The following is a 15275-nucleotide window of genomic DNA, read 5'->3' on the forward strand; positions in this document are numbered from 1 at the left end:
CGGTGAATAGCTCGAGGCCCCTGAGGCCTCTGGGGACCACCGACACCAACCAGAGACGGATCTGGATCACAGGCTGAGCCAGAGAGCCGGAACGGGTCAATAATCAAAGCAAATTCATTCAATGTCATGTCAATATGTTTTGTATTCAATGCTAATCAGTGCTGGTGGAAGTAGTGATACTTTTAGGCACAAGAATAGTAAAATAGAATTCTAAATATTCAAAATGTTTATCAGCTAAATGTCCAAAGATAAATCCGAGGGGTAGATGATTAATTGGAGAATGTTATATTAATTTTTGGGACTTTAATCTTTGCTTTGAGCAAAACAAAGGTGGATTATTTGACTTATTTGGACCTAAAACCATTATTTAACTAGAATGGGCACTCGGTAGAGCGCATACCTTCGCAAATCACAAGATTGGGCATTGAATTATGAACATTTTGGCATTAGTTGCATGCCAATTGGATAAAAATTGACCATGCTATGGTAAAAAGAAGATGTTGACCTTTCCATGACCTTGGACCCAATTGATCCCAAAATCTAATCAAATGGTCCCCGGATAATAACCAATCATCCCACCAAATTTCATGCGATTCAAGAAGATTTGGACCTTTTCATGACCTTGACCTTTGACCCGATCGATCCCAAAATCTAATCAAATGGTTCCCGGATAATAACCAAACATCCCACCAAATTTGATGCGATTAAAGAAGATTTTGACCTTTTCATGACCTTGACCTTTGACCCGATCGATCCCAAAATCTAATCAAATGGTCCCCGGATAATAGCCAACCATCCCACCAGATTTCATGCGATTCGGTTTAAAACTTTTTTTGTTATGCGAATAACACGCATACAAATAAATGGCGATCAAAACATAACCTTCCGCATTTTCAATGCGAAGGTAATGAAACAATCTCCACTTTTATGTAGCTGCGTAACTCAATGTGACCCCGTAGCTTAAAAGGAATATATCTGTCAAATACATGTAGTGGAGTTGAATATGAAATATTTCCCTCTATATTCAAGTAAAACATGTGTACTTATGGTCGTGCATTTTAAGTGAATACTCAAGTTACTCAATAACGTTTATTAATTATTTGTCATGGAAACGTCAATGTTTATTTGACCATATATGGGCATGAATTAACATTTTTAAAAAGCATTATTTCTATATGAATCTATACTTTGCAGTCACTACAGAAAACCCATCATGTGACCTTCGTCAGTCCAGAGACATGGATCAAATATTTCAGTGCTAAAAGGGGATTGAAATTATTTAGATGAAAATCCACGGCTACACGATGAGATGCCGACAGTGTTCAGTGTCAGATGACGCATTAACGTCCACGTGAAAAATAAAATAAAACCACAGATGACTGTTGGTCTCCATTTATTAACACTTTGTCGTCCTGACCCTGGGGGCACACACACACACACACACACACAGCATATCTAATTGGATGACCCCTTCATTGTAATGTTCAATGCCGTCTTGTCTTAATGTTCGCCCATTGTTCAACTTGATTCATTGTTATTTTGCACCAATAAAGACAGAAAACAACCCCCACTCGGTCAGCTTGCGATGGCCTTTATCACCGACACACCGGCTACGAGACAACACGTCACGCCATGCACAAGCTCCTGCCTCGCGCGTGCTCGCTTCCCCCTCCGAGCCGACATGATAAGGTCAGCTACGTCTGGCAACAACGTGAACGTTCTCAACCCGACGTACCTTCATCCCTGAAATAGACAAAAGGGGACGAAGTGAACTTTTTGGAGCGATCGGTGAAATTCAGCTCAGATCTTTGTCGATTTTAAAACTTTAAACCAGTTGAAATGCAATTAAAAAGCAACGAAGGTACTCACGGCATCTCATCAACGACTTCTTCGTCAGACATCTTGGATTTTAATGACCTGAGAGGAAAAGAGAAAAGCAGACAATGAAATCGTTGAGAAACACATGTTCCAGTGACCACACACAGACAACATACATAACAAATCAAATATCCATTTCCTTTAAACTGTAAACATACAGTCCTCTTGGGATCAATAGAATTAGCAGTAGTTACATTTCGTTTTTCTCATTGCAATTTATTGCCCGTTGTCCTCTTCATATTGTCCCCTTTGTCTTATCGACTTGCTTTTTCACATCCTTGATGTTTCATTTCATTACACAGATTGTTTGTATTACTCTTTTTTTATTCGTGCAAACAACTAAACTACAAAATTAAATAATAATAAAAAACCCTCGGCTGCACGCTGAGAGATCGGATAGCAGAATGTGAAATGATTCCAGCGTGGGCACCGACAGCTCCGGGTTTAATCCTCAGCCATTTCCTCTCGGCTGTGATGAGGGCTGCAGGCCGGAGGAGTCCGAGCAGCTCAGAAAGCAGCCGGACGGCAGGACTCCTCCAGGGAGCAGCGGCCATCTCAAGCGACGCATCCCGGCTCACACCTGGACGCCCGTAAACTATTACTATTAAAGTAGAACACCGCAAGAAACGGCCATCACGAGTGGATTTAGTCCGATACTCTGACACACAACGGCTTATTATTCATGTGTGTATCATCAATAGGCTGCAGATACGCATCAGGTCAAAGGGCATTCAAAGGGTTCTTCAGGAGGAGCCCTGGAGGCCCTTTATAAAGTCTGATGTCTGTTGCAGCTATTTATTTTGACATTTGTATTTAGTTTTATTGTAAAGTAATAATGTTTAATCATTGCCTATTTAGGTTATATATTTTGATATGTTAGAAGAGCTTTTTTCTTATGATAGTTTTAGTTTAATACATTGTGATTGTTGTTTAAATAGATTTAGTTTTAGGTTCACTGATTGGGTAACACTGGGCACCTGTTGTGTGGGTAGCTTCAGGACCAGCATGCATGCACCGGGGTGGTCTGTTTTTTTTACCAGCACACGAGAGGCAGTGTCCACATTTTGTTTGTTTCGTAAATAAATTCTAAGAATAATGACACACGGAAATAGACATTCATTTCTTTTGGCTGAGTCAACTCCAAAACCCCCCACGGTGCGGCAGTGGCAATTTGATTTATTTGGACAAGTGGCCGCTACAATGCAGTCTAATAATAAAAAAAAACATTGACTTGCGTCATGGGAAATGGAGGAACCTGCATTTCATGAGCCTGAGCCACACTCTGGACTACAAGTTCAGCTCTTGGATTTAGATCTGTTTGATATTGCGGGGAATTTGTAAGGAAGTGGCTCCTTCGGCTCGAGAAAGTCCAGCACATGTAACCAAATACCCCAAACTACATAGAACGTGTTAATGAGGGAGTTTTAGGAGGTGCTGGTGAGTGGAATTTTGTTAAACAGCTAAAACACTCATTCCTTCATGTTAGAAACAGATGACACGAGTGGAATCAATCTTCTCTCGCTCCCCACGAGGAAGCGAGGGAGCATATTCATCAAAGTGTCAAAATATTATTTTAATCCGCTTCTCACGGGTCTGCCAACTTAAAAGTGCAACGCTGCAAGTCGCTGGAGTACTGCTTAAATATAAAAAAGGCACATCTTAAAAATGTACATATACATGTCACACAGCAACATCGGGGGTGTTTAGGGTCAAGGTCACATGGTGATATATTCAATAACGCCTTGTACGGCGTCTCGAGTCCCCTATTAAATATATATACACACATCTCAGTTACAGGTCACAACAACCCTCGGACCGTGTTCTTTTTCACGGCCTTATAAATCGTCAGATCATAAAAACCGATGTCAGTAGGTTGGACGGTGGAGGGTCTATTATTAGCAATAATAAAGCGTGCTCTCCAACAGGTGCCGAGTCACTCCTCCAAAACAATAGGTTGGAGCTCACCTCACCGTAAATCAGAGAGCTGGGACCCACATTCAGACCAGGGCTATTCCCGTCAGCGGCCCGGTCAGCTGCCGGTTGGCCAGCGAACATACCACGCTCGTCAAGATTTAATATAAAAGTGACTTATTGGATATACTGAAGGAGTGATCTTGGAAACAAAGAAAATGTCGTCGTCCTCCTCCTCCTGTTCTTTCTCTCCAAGTGGTTTTCTAAAGGCCCAGCTGCACAGTCACTCTCCTCGTGCCCGTCACTGTCTACGGTTACCGTCTAAAGTCACGCTTCTGTGTCACTTCTGCTACATATCTGCCCAGAATGCAAACACTGTGGTGGCCCGTGTGCTCGTTACACGCGTGATCAGACCGAGCTGCTGACATCGAGCGGGAAGCGTGGAGAGCGAGACTCGAGACAGAGGAATAACCATCTGTTGGAAGGAAGAAGAAAAGGGGGGAAAAAAGCACCGACTGGAAAAGCCAGAAAGAATTCACAGTGTACGAGTGCTCGTCGTGGTCGGGCTATTAAAACGGGCATTTTGCTTGAATGCATGCGGTCAGTCGCCGTCCGGCCGAGTCTGTGAAAGAACACGCTGGCTGACGGCGGCGGGAATGTTGCGGCTACTGCTTTCGGCATGAAGCAAAGCCCAAAGCAATGCGACCATCACGGCCGTCTCTTAGCACCTTCCCCACCAGCACATCAGAACACACAAGGGAGACATGCAAACTTGGGTATAACTAAGCCATGAATGCTGAATTCTGATTGGCTCACACATTATTTTCCAAGTCATGAGTACCAGGTAGTGAAGAGAACATGCTGGGGGTGTTTTAAAGTCTTCAAAACGGCAGATTTAATTAGTTTTTGTCCGATTTACATTTTAGTTTCATGAGAAATGTCAAACTATGAAATCTACTTCAATTAAAAAAATACAAAGCGTTCATTGGCCCCGTGGCTGTCCCGCTCAGCTCTTACCTCGTGTGTATATCCCTGAGGAGGAGAGAGGATTAGCAGCAAATTCAGGTCGGATTCTTTCACATCCACACAGACACAAGTTCAATCATCCTCCCTCCCCCCTCCTCCCTCCAAAAGCACACTTAAACAACTCTGTGCGTCACGTGACCACATAGCTCTTCTGTGACTGGCCTGTTGTCAGTTCTATTGTTGGAGGCAGAAGATGAGTTACACCTGTAGAGAAATGCTGCGTTCACGTGCTCCACGTAATCGGTGACATTCAAGGCGAGACGTTGGAAATACAACTTGGTCCAAAACTGTTTTATTGTTGTTTCTTTTGGGAGTTGACTGGACACAGCTGCTTAATTATGAGTGTGTAGAAAAGGCATACAATACAGTTTATTGAAATGGATAAACATTAACCACACCTTGTTTGTGGCAAAACCTTTAAAATAAACTCATTATTACAATAGTTCTGAGAGCACTTGAAGGCAGCAGAGGACTTAACGGTGACTGAGTCCTAAAGCAGTCCTTTTAAATCCATGCTTCATGTTGCATGACACGTTAAGTGTTTAAGGGCTTTACAGCTATTGTTCTGATTATGGATTCATCTGTTGATGAAGTGATTCATATTTTCTTTCCAACAATCCCAAACCAACTCAACAGTGAACTACATTCACTCATTCGTACACCGATGGCAGGCGACCAAGCAACGTGACACCTGCCCATCACGACCCACTCATCATTCACGGCCTGCGGGGGCAATTTGGGTTCAAGTGTCCCAAGGACACATCGACTCGGGCTGCGGTCGACTGGTCCTGTTACGCAGAGGAAGGTTCCCAACTGAGTGAAATGACCCGGAAGTATCCAAGTGGAGGAAAAAGAGCTGTTAGAGTTCCAGAGCTACCAACTCTCACGGTTTCGCCGTGTGACACACGCTTTTGCATGTTTTCACACGCTCTCACGCCACACAACCAATATCTCACGGCAAAAGAAATTCTGATTTTGGGCCGAGGCGCGTTGGTTTCTTTTCAAACTCCGCGACGATAGATGGCGCTAAGGAGCGCATCTATAAACCTATCCGCTGCATAGACATCCTATTTACGCCAAAGAGTCCCGAAGTTAGCAACAGAAGAAGATTTTCAAACAGACACAACGAGCAGAGACTACGGTGTGTTAATGCAGGGCTCTCAAGTGTCACGCATTGAGCGTGACAGTCACGCATTTCGGTCTTACGTCACGCACTCCCGCCACACATCGTATTTCTCACGCTGAAAAACTCTCGGCTATTTAATGTTTTAATGTGCCGCAGCGCGCAAACATGAGCTGGCCGCGCTGCCCTCACCGTGGAGGAATCAAGCGCTCCCCTGGAGTTCTGCTGTGAGGTGCCACTTATCCGCCAATCCAAAAAAATAAATGGGCGACACAATAGCCAATCAGAAAAAAACGTATCTGTTGTATCTGTAAGATTTAATCCAGCAACCAATGAAAATAAAGCATCCTGGATAGATATGTCACTCTTGCCTGTCTTCAAAACGTAAGAGCCTGTTAATGACATGTGGTTCAATTTAGTTCTCTCACTAAACTAACTTTAAATTGAAATAATATTTTGTGTGTGTTTGTGTGTGTGTGTGTGTGTGTGTAAACTCAAATGTCAAGCAGCAGAGCAGGAGAGCACCGTGTATGCCTCTTGCACATGCTGCATGCTCAACACATTTATTCATTATTTATTCATTGATAACATTTTGTATTCAGAGAAATCTCTTAGAGAAGTTAATAATATTATTATTACAAAACTCAAACAAAAGATATCCACATGGTCTCGACATTTATTTTTTTTTTCACATCACACACCAGGGCGGCACCCCCCCCTCATCACCTAGTGATGAGACACCGAAGACACTCACAGCATCCTGCTGCAGGAAGGTTCTCAAGTTGTCAATTATCCCTGTCAAACATATAATATGAAACTAATTACAACCAATTAGTATTTAGCCTAGCTAAAATAATTATAAAAAAAAAAATAAACAAACAAATAATGGTTTTAATAATAATCATTCCCCCCTGCCCCATGCGCCCCGTTTTGACTGCATCATTCCATCGGAATCTGCACGGTTACGCATGGAAAAAATTTAAAAAGAAATTTAGAAAAGAGAATGATAAAGAGCTTGTATTTTAGATTTAAAAAGATGACAGTAAAAGTAATGCATGATGCAACCATGAACTGTTAGGCTTTAACTTCTCTGATCAAGCCATCAAATGGTTTGGATCTTATTTATCCCATAGAGAACAATGTACTGTGGTTGATGGTGTCAGCTCCTCTTACCTGGGCTGTCCAGTAGGGGTCCCCCAAGGATCCATACTGGCGCCCATTTTATTCTCTCTTTATATTAATGACTTCCCTGACTCTTGCTTCAATGTGGATGTTCAGCTGTATGCTGATGACACGGTCATTTTTACGGTGGCCAAAAATAGTGAGGAGGCAGCACGAGTGCTCTCTACTGCTCTGAGTCATATTCAAGGCTGGCTCACCAGGTCCTGTCTCTTATTGAACACTAAAAAACCAGTGTGTATGTTCTTTTCTAAGCGATCCTTAACTGTTGCACATTCTAATGTGTTTTTGGGAACTGAGAAACTGAATGTTGTTAATGAGTTCAAATACTTAGGCATTATGCTTGATTCCACACTCTCCTTTAGGAGCCATGTTAAAATGATGTCGAAAACCATAAATTTCCATATACATAATTTCAAACAAATAAGAAACTCTCTATCGAATAATGCCGCTTTGCTGTTTTTACATTCTATGATACTTTCACATGTGAGCTACTGCTTAACCAGTTGGTCTATGACAAGCTCAATAATTATTAAACCGGTCGAACTACTCTATAAAAAAGCATTGAAAATACTGGATAAAAAACCTTTTAAGTATCATCATTGCTATATTTTAACCAAATACAACATGTTAAGTTTTAATAACTTTAGAAAATTCACTTCGGCCTGTTTGATTTACAAAGTACTAAATGGCCTAGCGCCACCCCCCCTTAAAACCTTTATCAAACATAGATCTATTAACTCCACTCTGTCCACCAGAGCTGTCACAAACAGGGACTGTGAGGTCCCGTTTAGAAAAACCCTGTTTGGGCAAAATGTGCTGTCCTTCAAAGGATGCATGATGTGGAACAGCCTACCTCCTTCTATAAGGGAAAGCCCCAGCCTGGTCACCTTCAAAGGCCACCTGAAGGCATGGCTCAGACTTAATCAGCCCTGTGACCATTAGAGTTAATCCGCACGGTATCCAAATGTCCTAAATGCACCTTTTTATTAATCTTCTTTTCTTCTTTTGTATTGCTGTACTGTCATTACGTGTGAAGTGATGTGTGCTTTCTATTTCACTCTGCTTGTATTCTTAAACTACATCAACCTGCCAAGGGACTACAGATGGAAACTAGCCTCCCGGCTATAATCTGGCATATTTACATGTACATTGTACTGTCTATCAATATGCACTGTCCCTTATTCTCTAAATAAATAAATAAATAAATAAATTAAGGCTGCCAACATAGCATTTATCACTTTATTTGCAGGCCTAGGAAAAGGACCCTCTCAAAAAATTTCAAATAACATAAAGACAGGACATTTGTGCAATAGAATTAGTCATGTTTTTGTAAATGAGAGTAGAGTTATTAAAAAACATTTTAATTATTTAAGGGAGCAAAGATGCCTCGTAAAAGACCTTTGCCAGGCCAGAATGCAGGGTACAACATGGGTACAACATGGGTACAATGCCACATTAATTCAAATTTCCTGATATTTGAGCCACCGTGTGGCTGCGTGCGCGGCAACATTTTGGTCACCCCCGACAAAATCTCACTCCAAGGTTTTTTGAAAAGTTGGCAGCTCTGGAGTTCTCTAAACGCGAAAGAAAGGTGCTTCTAAAGCGTCACCGAGGCTGAATACATACAGTTATATTCAGACACACAGTATGAGAACAATAAAGTGTGTTGAAGATGATAGAATGTAAACATGATCTGGTGGAAACCCAAAGTATGAGCATGTTTAAGGAGGCGGGTTCAACCTTCACACCAAAAGCCAGGTTTCTGTCTTGTTTCTGGCTGAGGCCTTTTGTCTTTGACACGTGGGACTGGTAACGTTATCGGGGTCACACTCCACAAAATTCAGATATTTTCCACAGAGATTAATAAAACATAAATTTTGAACTAATCAAATTTTCTTTTTTATTAATTAATAATAATTATATTTAGGATCGGAACTTTTCATCGGCTCCTGTTGGAGAAAATCATATATTTGTTTACCTAAAAATCACAACACAACCTTTAATATTTATCTTTTCTTTTCATTTTTGAAAATATTATTTGCATTTCCTTGAAATTGCAGCCGTGTTTGGAAGGAGCTGTGACATTAAAGGAACCTTCTTGCCTGAAATTCTTAAGTCACTTTAGACTCGTACTAAACCAGATCAAATGTGGCAGAAAGAAATGTTCAGGTATTTTTATTGAAATATGTATTTAGTATAATATGTTTTACTAACATGTAACTCCAGACTGAAGACCCTGCGCCAAATTAGTATAAATATTTCCAGGCTATAGGATGCAAATGAGAACTCATCAGTGATTTCCCCTTAATTCATAAACAGAGAAACCACGTGGAAGGATCTCCTCGGGCGGTGTGGTGGGTTATGTGTGTGTTTCAATAGTTCTTGTATCTTTATGAGGACAAGTTCATTTTTCCACCTGAAATCACTTCACTGTAGAATACTCAAACAGCTATTTCGGGGTTAAGTCTGTCTAACCCTCACACGTATACAACACTTGGGTCCTCAGCATTGTCATCGGCAGCATGGTATGAAACATGTGCACCACTTTTTCTTCCGCTGCATCGTGGTGATCTGGGTCTGGAGATCTTCTACCTGGGACTCCCAGGAGCTTTCACGAGTCTGCTGCTCCTGTTTCTGTTGCTGCAGCCTGCTGGATGCCGTCTGTGGTTTTAAGGAGGGTCGTCTTTTCCTCCCGCCACTCGATGCGACCCAGCTGCAGCAAATGCTCAGCCTGCATCACATCAGCCGAGAGGTTATGGTGCTCCTCTGTTTGATGCTCCAGCTGGTCTTACTGGAACTAGTTTCTGAAACTCAAACTCCATCATCTGACGGAGCTCCAGTCTCTCCTCTTGAAGGGCCTCTTTTCTCCCATCACATGTACCAACTTTATTTGCTGTTCATTGATGATGGACGTCTCAGGGTCTCTCTGAGCACTCTGCAGCTCGGTGCGGGTCTTTATAAGAAAGGATTTTACCAACTCGGTTTCCTTGCATGGAGATCGGCCATGTTTAGTTTCATGCAGCTGGACTGTAAGGCAACACAACTCCTTCTGCTTATCTATTTAGTTCTTCTCTTGGATCCAGGCACTGCTGCAGGCAGACATCACTGATGTCTAGAAGAACTCTCCCCTTAGATTTAGTCGGGGTGAGTGTTTCCTCGCTGTCCTTCAAGTCACATCGTACTTGCTCCTCCAGTGAACTTAGATAAAAGTTCATTGGAGGCTCATCCTCCTTGGAATTTAATTGGATGTTTTGTACTGACAATGTCTACTTTCTTCTGTCCTTGTCTTCCATTGTGCACTTTCCATTTTAATAGTCGAATTTGTCTATTGAAAAAATAAAATATTGTTCGAAAAAATAACTTGTTTTCCTCCTATTATAACATATCAAATTAAATAAACATACAAAAATACACATTTTGCTTAACTTTTTTATTCTGACCTACTTTGATCTTATGTCCCGTTTCCTCTCATATTTGTTATACATATATATATATATATATTAAAACAAATATAGAATTATATATAAATATATATTAAAACAAATATATATATATATATATATGAGTATAAAAATGTTATATAAGATAAATATATATTTTCTTTTCTTCTCCAGGGTCAATGCACACCCATCAACAGTAACACAGTAAGTGAGCCAGAGAGGCTCATTGTCATCTGAAGAAGGTCTTTAAATTGTAGAATAATGCAAAATATCAGCACCATTAATCCAGAATTATATGAATTCGTAAATTATGACTGCAAAAAATAAATGAAGGAGCTGAAACATATATAAATGAAAAGGCCTTGTAAGTCACACGGTTGGTGCTGGTGACAGTGTTGCATTTGATTTTTCACCAGCTGGATTTGAGGTAAAAAAAAAACTATTGAAGCTGGAGTAATAACCTTCTACAAAAGTATTTTGTCAGTGTCAAGGTGCTTCAGGGCATCTCTAATGCGGTCCATAGTAGAATGAAGGAGTCATGCAAGGAGACGTAACAATGTGGAATACCTCAATGTCTTTATTGCTGTTGTAGAGTGAAGCGTACAATGTTTAAAACATTCGGCCGACTCGTGTGACATCGGGAGTGTTGAGAGGCTACAGAGAGTGTGTGTTTGGCGAAGGCAGCGCGCTACACAAACAAGTGTCTGGTTAAACATGGGAAGAACTTTAAAAAACATACATTGGACAAAAGGTTGTAAAAAAAAAAAAAAAGGAACAAAAACACTATGAAACCACTGTATTAAAAAATAACACATAAATGTCACATTAAATCACATTTTAAAATATTTTGGTCGAGCTCCCCCGCTCTTTTCAGGAGCCGCGGAATGTGATTGTCAGACTTTTGAGCAGAAACATTGATCAATTTAATGCCCTGGAAAACCAATAATATTATCAACGCTTCTATCAAAGGGAATGTGCTACGTAAGACCACATCAGTGAAAAATAAACGAGAAAATCATAAGTCTTAATATCATATCGAGTTACTTTGAGGCTATCGTGAACCTCAGCTGTCATAAATGTTTGTTTTTTGTTGCAATCATAAGGCCAGAAGACTTCCATAGTGGTAAATATCCTTGTGTTGTACTAGTATCTATGCTTCGGCGCCCTGATTTGACTTTAAATGATCGCTGAGCCAGAGAGTGTTCATAGAGGCATCAAGAAGTTAGTTATTAGTAGAAGTAAAGGTAGATTCTAAAAAAAGAGGGTTGGTTTGCAGTTTTCCTATATTGTAAAACCTACAGCGAAGGCACCGTTTCCCCTCCCGCCACGGCTTAAGAGGAATGTCTGAAGATTTTAAAGTGATCAAACAGGCACAAAAGCTACAGAAACAGCTAGAAAAGAGAAAAGGACAACAACAAAAAGAAACATTATAACATAAATAAAATAACACAAAATGTCATAATTGGCTTTCTGAATATCAAAACACTCCTATCGCCACCACAATGAACTGCGCGTTGTTGGAAAGTTTTCTGGATAAAAAAAAAGAAGAAGCAAAAATACCTTTTGTAATGAGTATAAAAATGTTATATAAGATACAGTATGAAAGGTCATATTCCAAACATCACATGTGCTAACATATATTACTCAGACCATTGCTGCACTATTGGTAAGACAATAATAAAAGTGAAATCAGCTAAATTCTAGAAGTGCTTATATTTCTATCCTGAACCTGTGAACGTTGAATAAAATAGCAATGTGTGAAGCGTTTGCTTTAAATATAAATTAAAAAAAAGAAAAAGAGATGGACAATGTACTGTACGAGGGACACAACGGATTTGACCCATCTCTTTGGAATGTGGAAACTTTAAGCGCCGCGGTCTCTATCCAAACCGTCGACATGGAGCACAACAGATAAATCTAAATGTAATGATGTTTTTTCTTCCTGGCAGGATTGTATAAAGTAATTAGGAATAGAAATTACAAAATGTCCAAATTTCACAGCAGTTCGTTTTTTTTTTTTTTTTTTAGAAAGCAGGAATCATTGTGCAAAAGGCACGACACGTGGCAATCGTACAAACAAAATGTGTGATGCTGGTTTTTTTTGGGTACAGTGCTCGGACAGCGTCTCCCCTGTCCCTCCGTTTTCTTGGGTTCCCTCTCGGGGGTGTGATCGTGATTTGGTTCTTAAGACAAAGTCAAAGGAAGAAGTCTTGGATTGTCGTGGTCCCCCAGCTTTAGTGGCTCCGTGGAGACATTAGTGTCCCATACCTGGGGAAAGACACAGAGCGAGTCCATCAGCGGCGTCATGACGAGTCTGCAGACAGGTGTGTGTTAACGATGTGACCGAGAGGATCCCACCGAGCAGTCAACTGCACTTTAAATAACTCACTTTCATACAACTTTTGCTGTATTTTTATTTATTACTAATCAACATTTTTGTTTTTTTGGGAGTTCTGTGTCAGAATTATTCAAATTGCAATTCCATTAACAAGACAGCAATGCTGAGCGAGGTATTTGTGGGGGTGTTTAGCTTGATTGGCATATCTCCGAGTGTCTCAACTCAAAACATGCTCATATTTAAATGTGCAGGCTCCAAGAATTTGACAACATTGCGGTCAACATGAATCAAAAAATCAGACTAGCAAGTAGAATAAGCGTCTGTTGGTGATTTCTGTTGGTCCTCAAATGTGCGCGAGATTCTGCGGCCGACGCCGAGCGGGCCGCACAAAGCTATACAAAGCCTCGGTCATCCTCTGAGTGCTAATCTCCGACATTCCGGCTATAATTGTGACAATCCGGCCTGGCAGGAACCCGAGAGGCAGGACCGCGCGGTCTGAGCGGCACAAGCCGGCGCACACGAGTGGGGAAGCTGAAAGCTTCGAGTGGCGTCAAGATGGCTGTTGAGTGGCTCTCCAGAGGTGAAATTGGTGTGTATTTATGTGTGTGTGTGTGTGTGTGTGTGTGTAATGCTGCGCGCTGAATAAACCACACATTTATCAGTCATGTACAAATGTCATTGCTGTTGTAAATTATAACAAAAAATCTATAAATATAACATAAATAACATTTCCAGCTTAAATGCGTGTGTGTGTGTGTGTGTGTGTGTGTGTGTGTGTGTGAATACAAAACTTCCAGAATGAAAACTATTTTTACAAATTAAGCACGTGAGCCATCCTTGAGCTAGTGAACACTATAATGTGTAGTGCGCCTATGCATAGCTGTTATTAACTTGACACATGAGTAAAGCTTATGATACATACCATATACATATACAGGAGGATAGTTATATATTTATATATTTATTATACTTTTACTTTGGTGCTGTGTCCTGTCGTCATGGCCCATGAGCTCCCTCCAGAGGATCCTGACGGACGTGGGTCATCACCAATAACGCATATGAAGTGAACAGAATGAAGAACGCACTGCAGCGCTGGTCTTCGTGATGAGCTCTTGTTGCGGCGGCGGATTTTTCTCCGTGACCAGTTGCGTTGTAGTTGACGTTGTTGCGGCGGCGGAGCAGCAGCGGAGCAGCAGAGCAGCAGCTAGCCTGGCTGCTGGGCGGCGCCTTCTCTAGTCTCTCTGCTGCTCTTGAGATTCCACCGCTGGAAAAGTCTCGCGCACAACGCAGCGCAAGACACCGAAGCATCCCACCACCGTGACCAGAAACACTACCTTTCTTTTCAATTCGTTGTTTTGTTGCCTGCCATGTTTTCAACAAGTTCGGGATGGGGATATGGGATGGGATGGGGGCCGGGGCCCTTCAAGGGCTGGGGGGCCCCGACACACCACGACGACCGAGACACCAGACGAGCAAAGGACGGAAAATACGGACAGATGACAACAGATAATCTCATGTCTGACACCCTAAGACAATTTAAGACTTTTTAAGGCCTTATTTTTAGGAAAAGCAATTTAAGACTTTTTAAGACTTTTTAATGCCCCGCGGACACCCTGGTACAGAATCCCTCAAGGTCGGAACCCCTCTCCTGCCCCCTCGGGAGAAAACAAAAGGGAGGAGGAGTCTGCGCTCAGTTTCGGATTTTAAAATAGCGAGCAATGCTTAAGTGGCATCCTGAAACGCCGCGGCGGCCAAACCGGAAACAGACTCGCGGGCAAAGGCTGTGACGGTTTTGGGACACATGGCGGTGAATAAATCAGAAAGAGCCGGCGACGAGGTGGCGCGCTTTACGAGAGGGTCGCGCCTCCCCGTCTCCGGGAGAATTACCGTCGTGCAAAAAAGTGCTTCGACATTTTCTCCCAACAAACACAACGTGAGGGATCAGAGGCTCAGAGGCTGCTCACTGCACTCCACACACCTGGATGTTGGTGGGGATCAAACGAGAGAAACGGTCGTCTACAATCTCTCCTTTTATTTTCAGACTGGCGGCTTCCCTTCAAAAGCACATCTTGCCTCTCTGGTTCAGACCTTTCAACTCCTTTTGGTCACTTCTATGTTTAAACTTCAACTAAAGGAGTGAACTCCTCTGTGGGGTTGCGAAAATCCCTTTTTTTTAAAATTATAAATAAAAAGGTACTCCAGGTGGTGTTTCAGAGGGCTCACATGTCGGCCCGCCCCTTCGTGTGTTCCCCTGCACGCACATTCACAAGCTCCACATTTACAAGCCCACACTTCTGGGGCCTCGTAAAAAAAAAAGAAGAAGAAAAAACTCACCGTTGGCGACTGCTTTGGTCTCCCCTCTGTCTGCCACCTGCAA

General features: G+C 41.8%; 1 protein-coding gene across 7 annotated transcripts in view; it reads right to left on the reverse strand.

Annotated features, from left to right (window-relative positions):
• Positions 1-11114: 11114 nt before the first annotated feature.
• The window catches only part of cald1a (caldesmon 1a), a 51126-nt gene continuing 46965 nt past the window's right edge, over positions 11115-15275 (reverse strand). For all 7 annotated transcript variants that reach the window (XR_008833013.1, XM_056424725.1, XM_056424722.1 and 4 more), the window contains 2 exons: positions 15233-15269; positions 11115-12828 (listed from right to left, as the gene is read on the reverse strand). Coding sequence is in view for 6 of the 7 variants with exons in the window: in XM_056424725.1 (XP_056280700.1) it covers positions 12815-12828; positions 15233-15269 (51 nt within the window). In the remaining variant the exon portion in view is untranslated. The remainder of the gene's footprint in view (positions 12829-15232; positions 15270-15275) is intronic.

This window comes from Pseudoliparis swirei, chromosome 10, assembly GCF_029220125.1.
Source record: "Pseudoliparis swirei isolate HS2019 ecotype Mariana Trench chromosome 10, NWPU_hadal_v1, whole genome shotgun sequence".
NCBI lineage: Eukaryota > Metazoa > Chordata > Actinopteri > Perciformes > Liparidae > Pseudoliparis > Pseudoliparis swirei.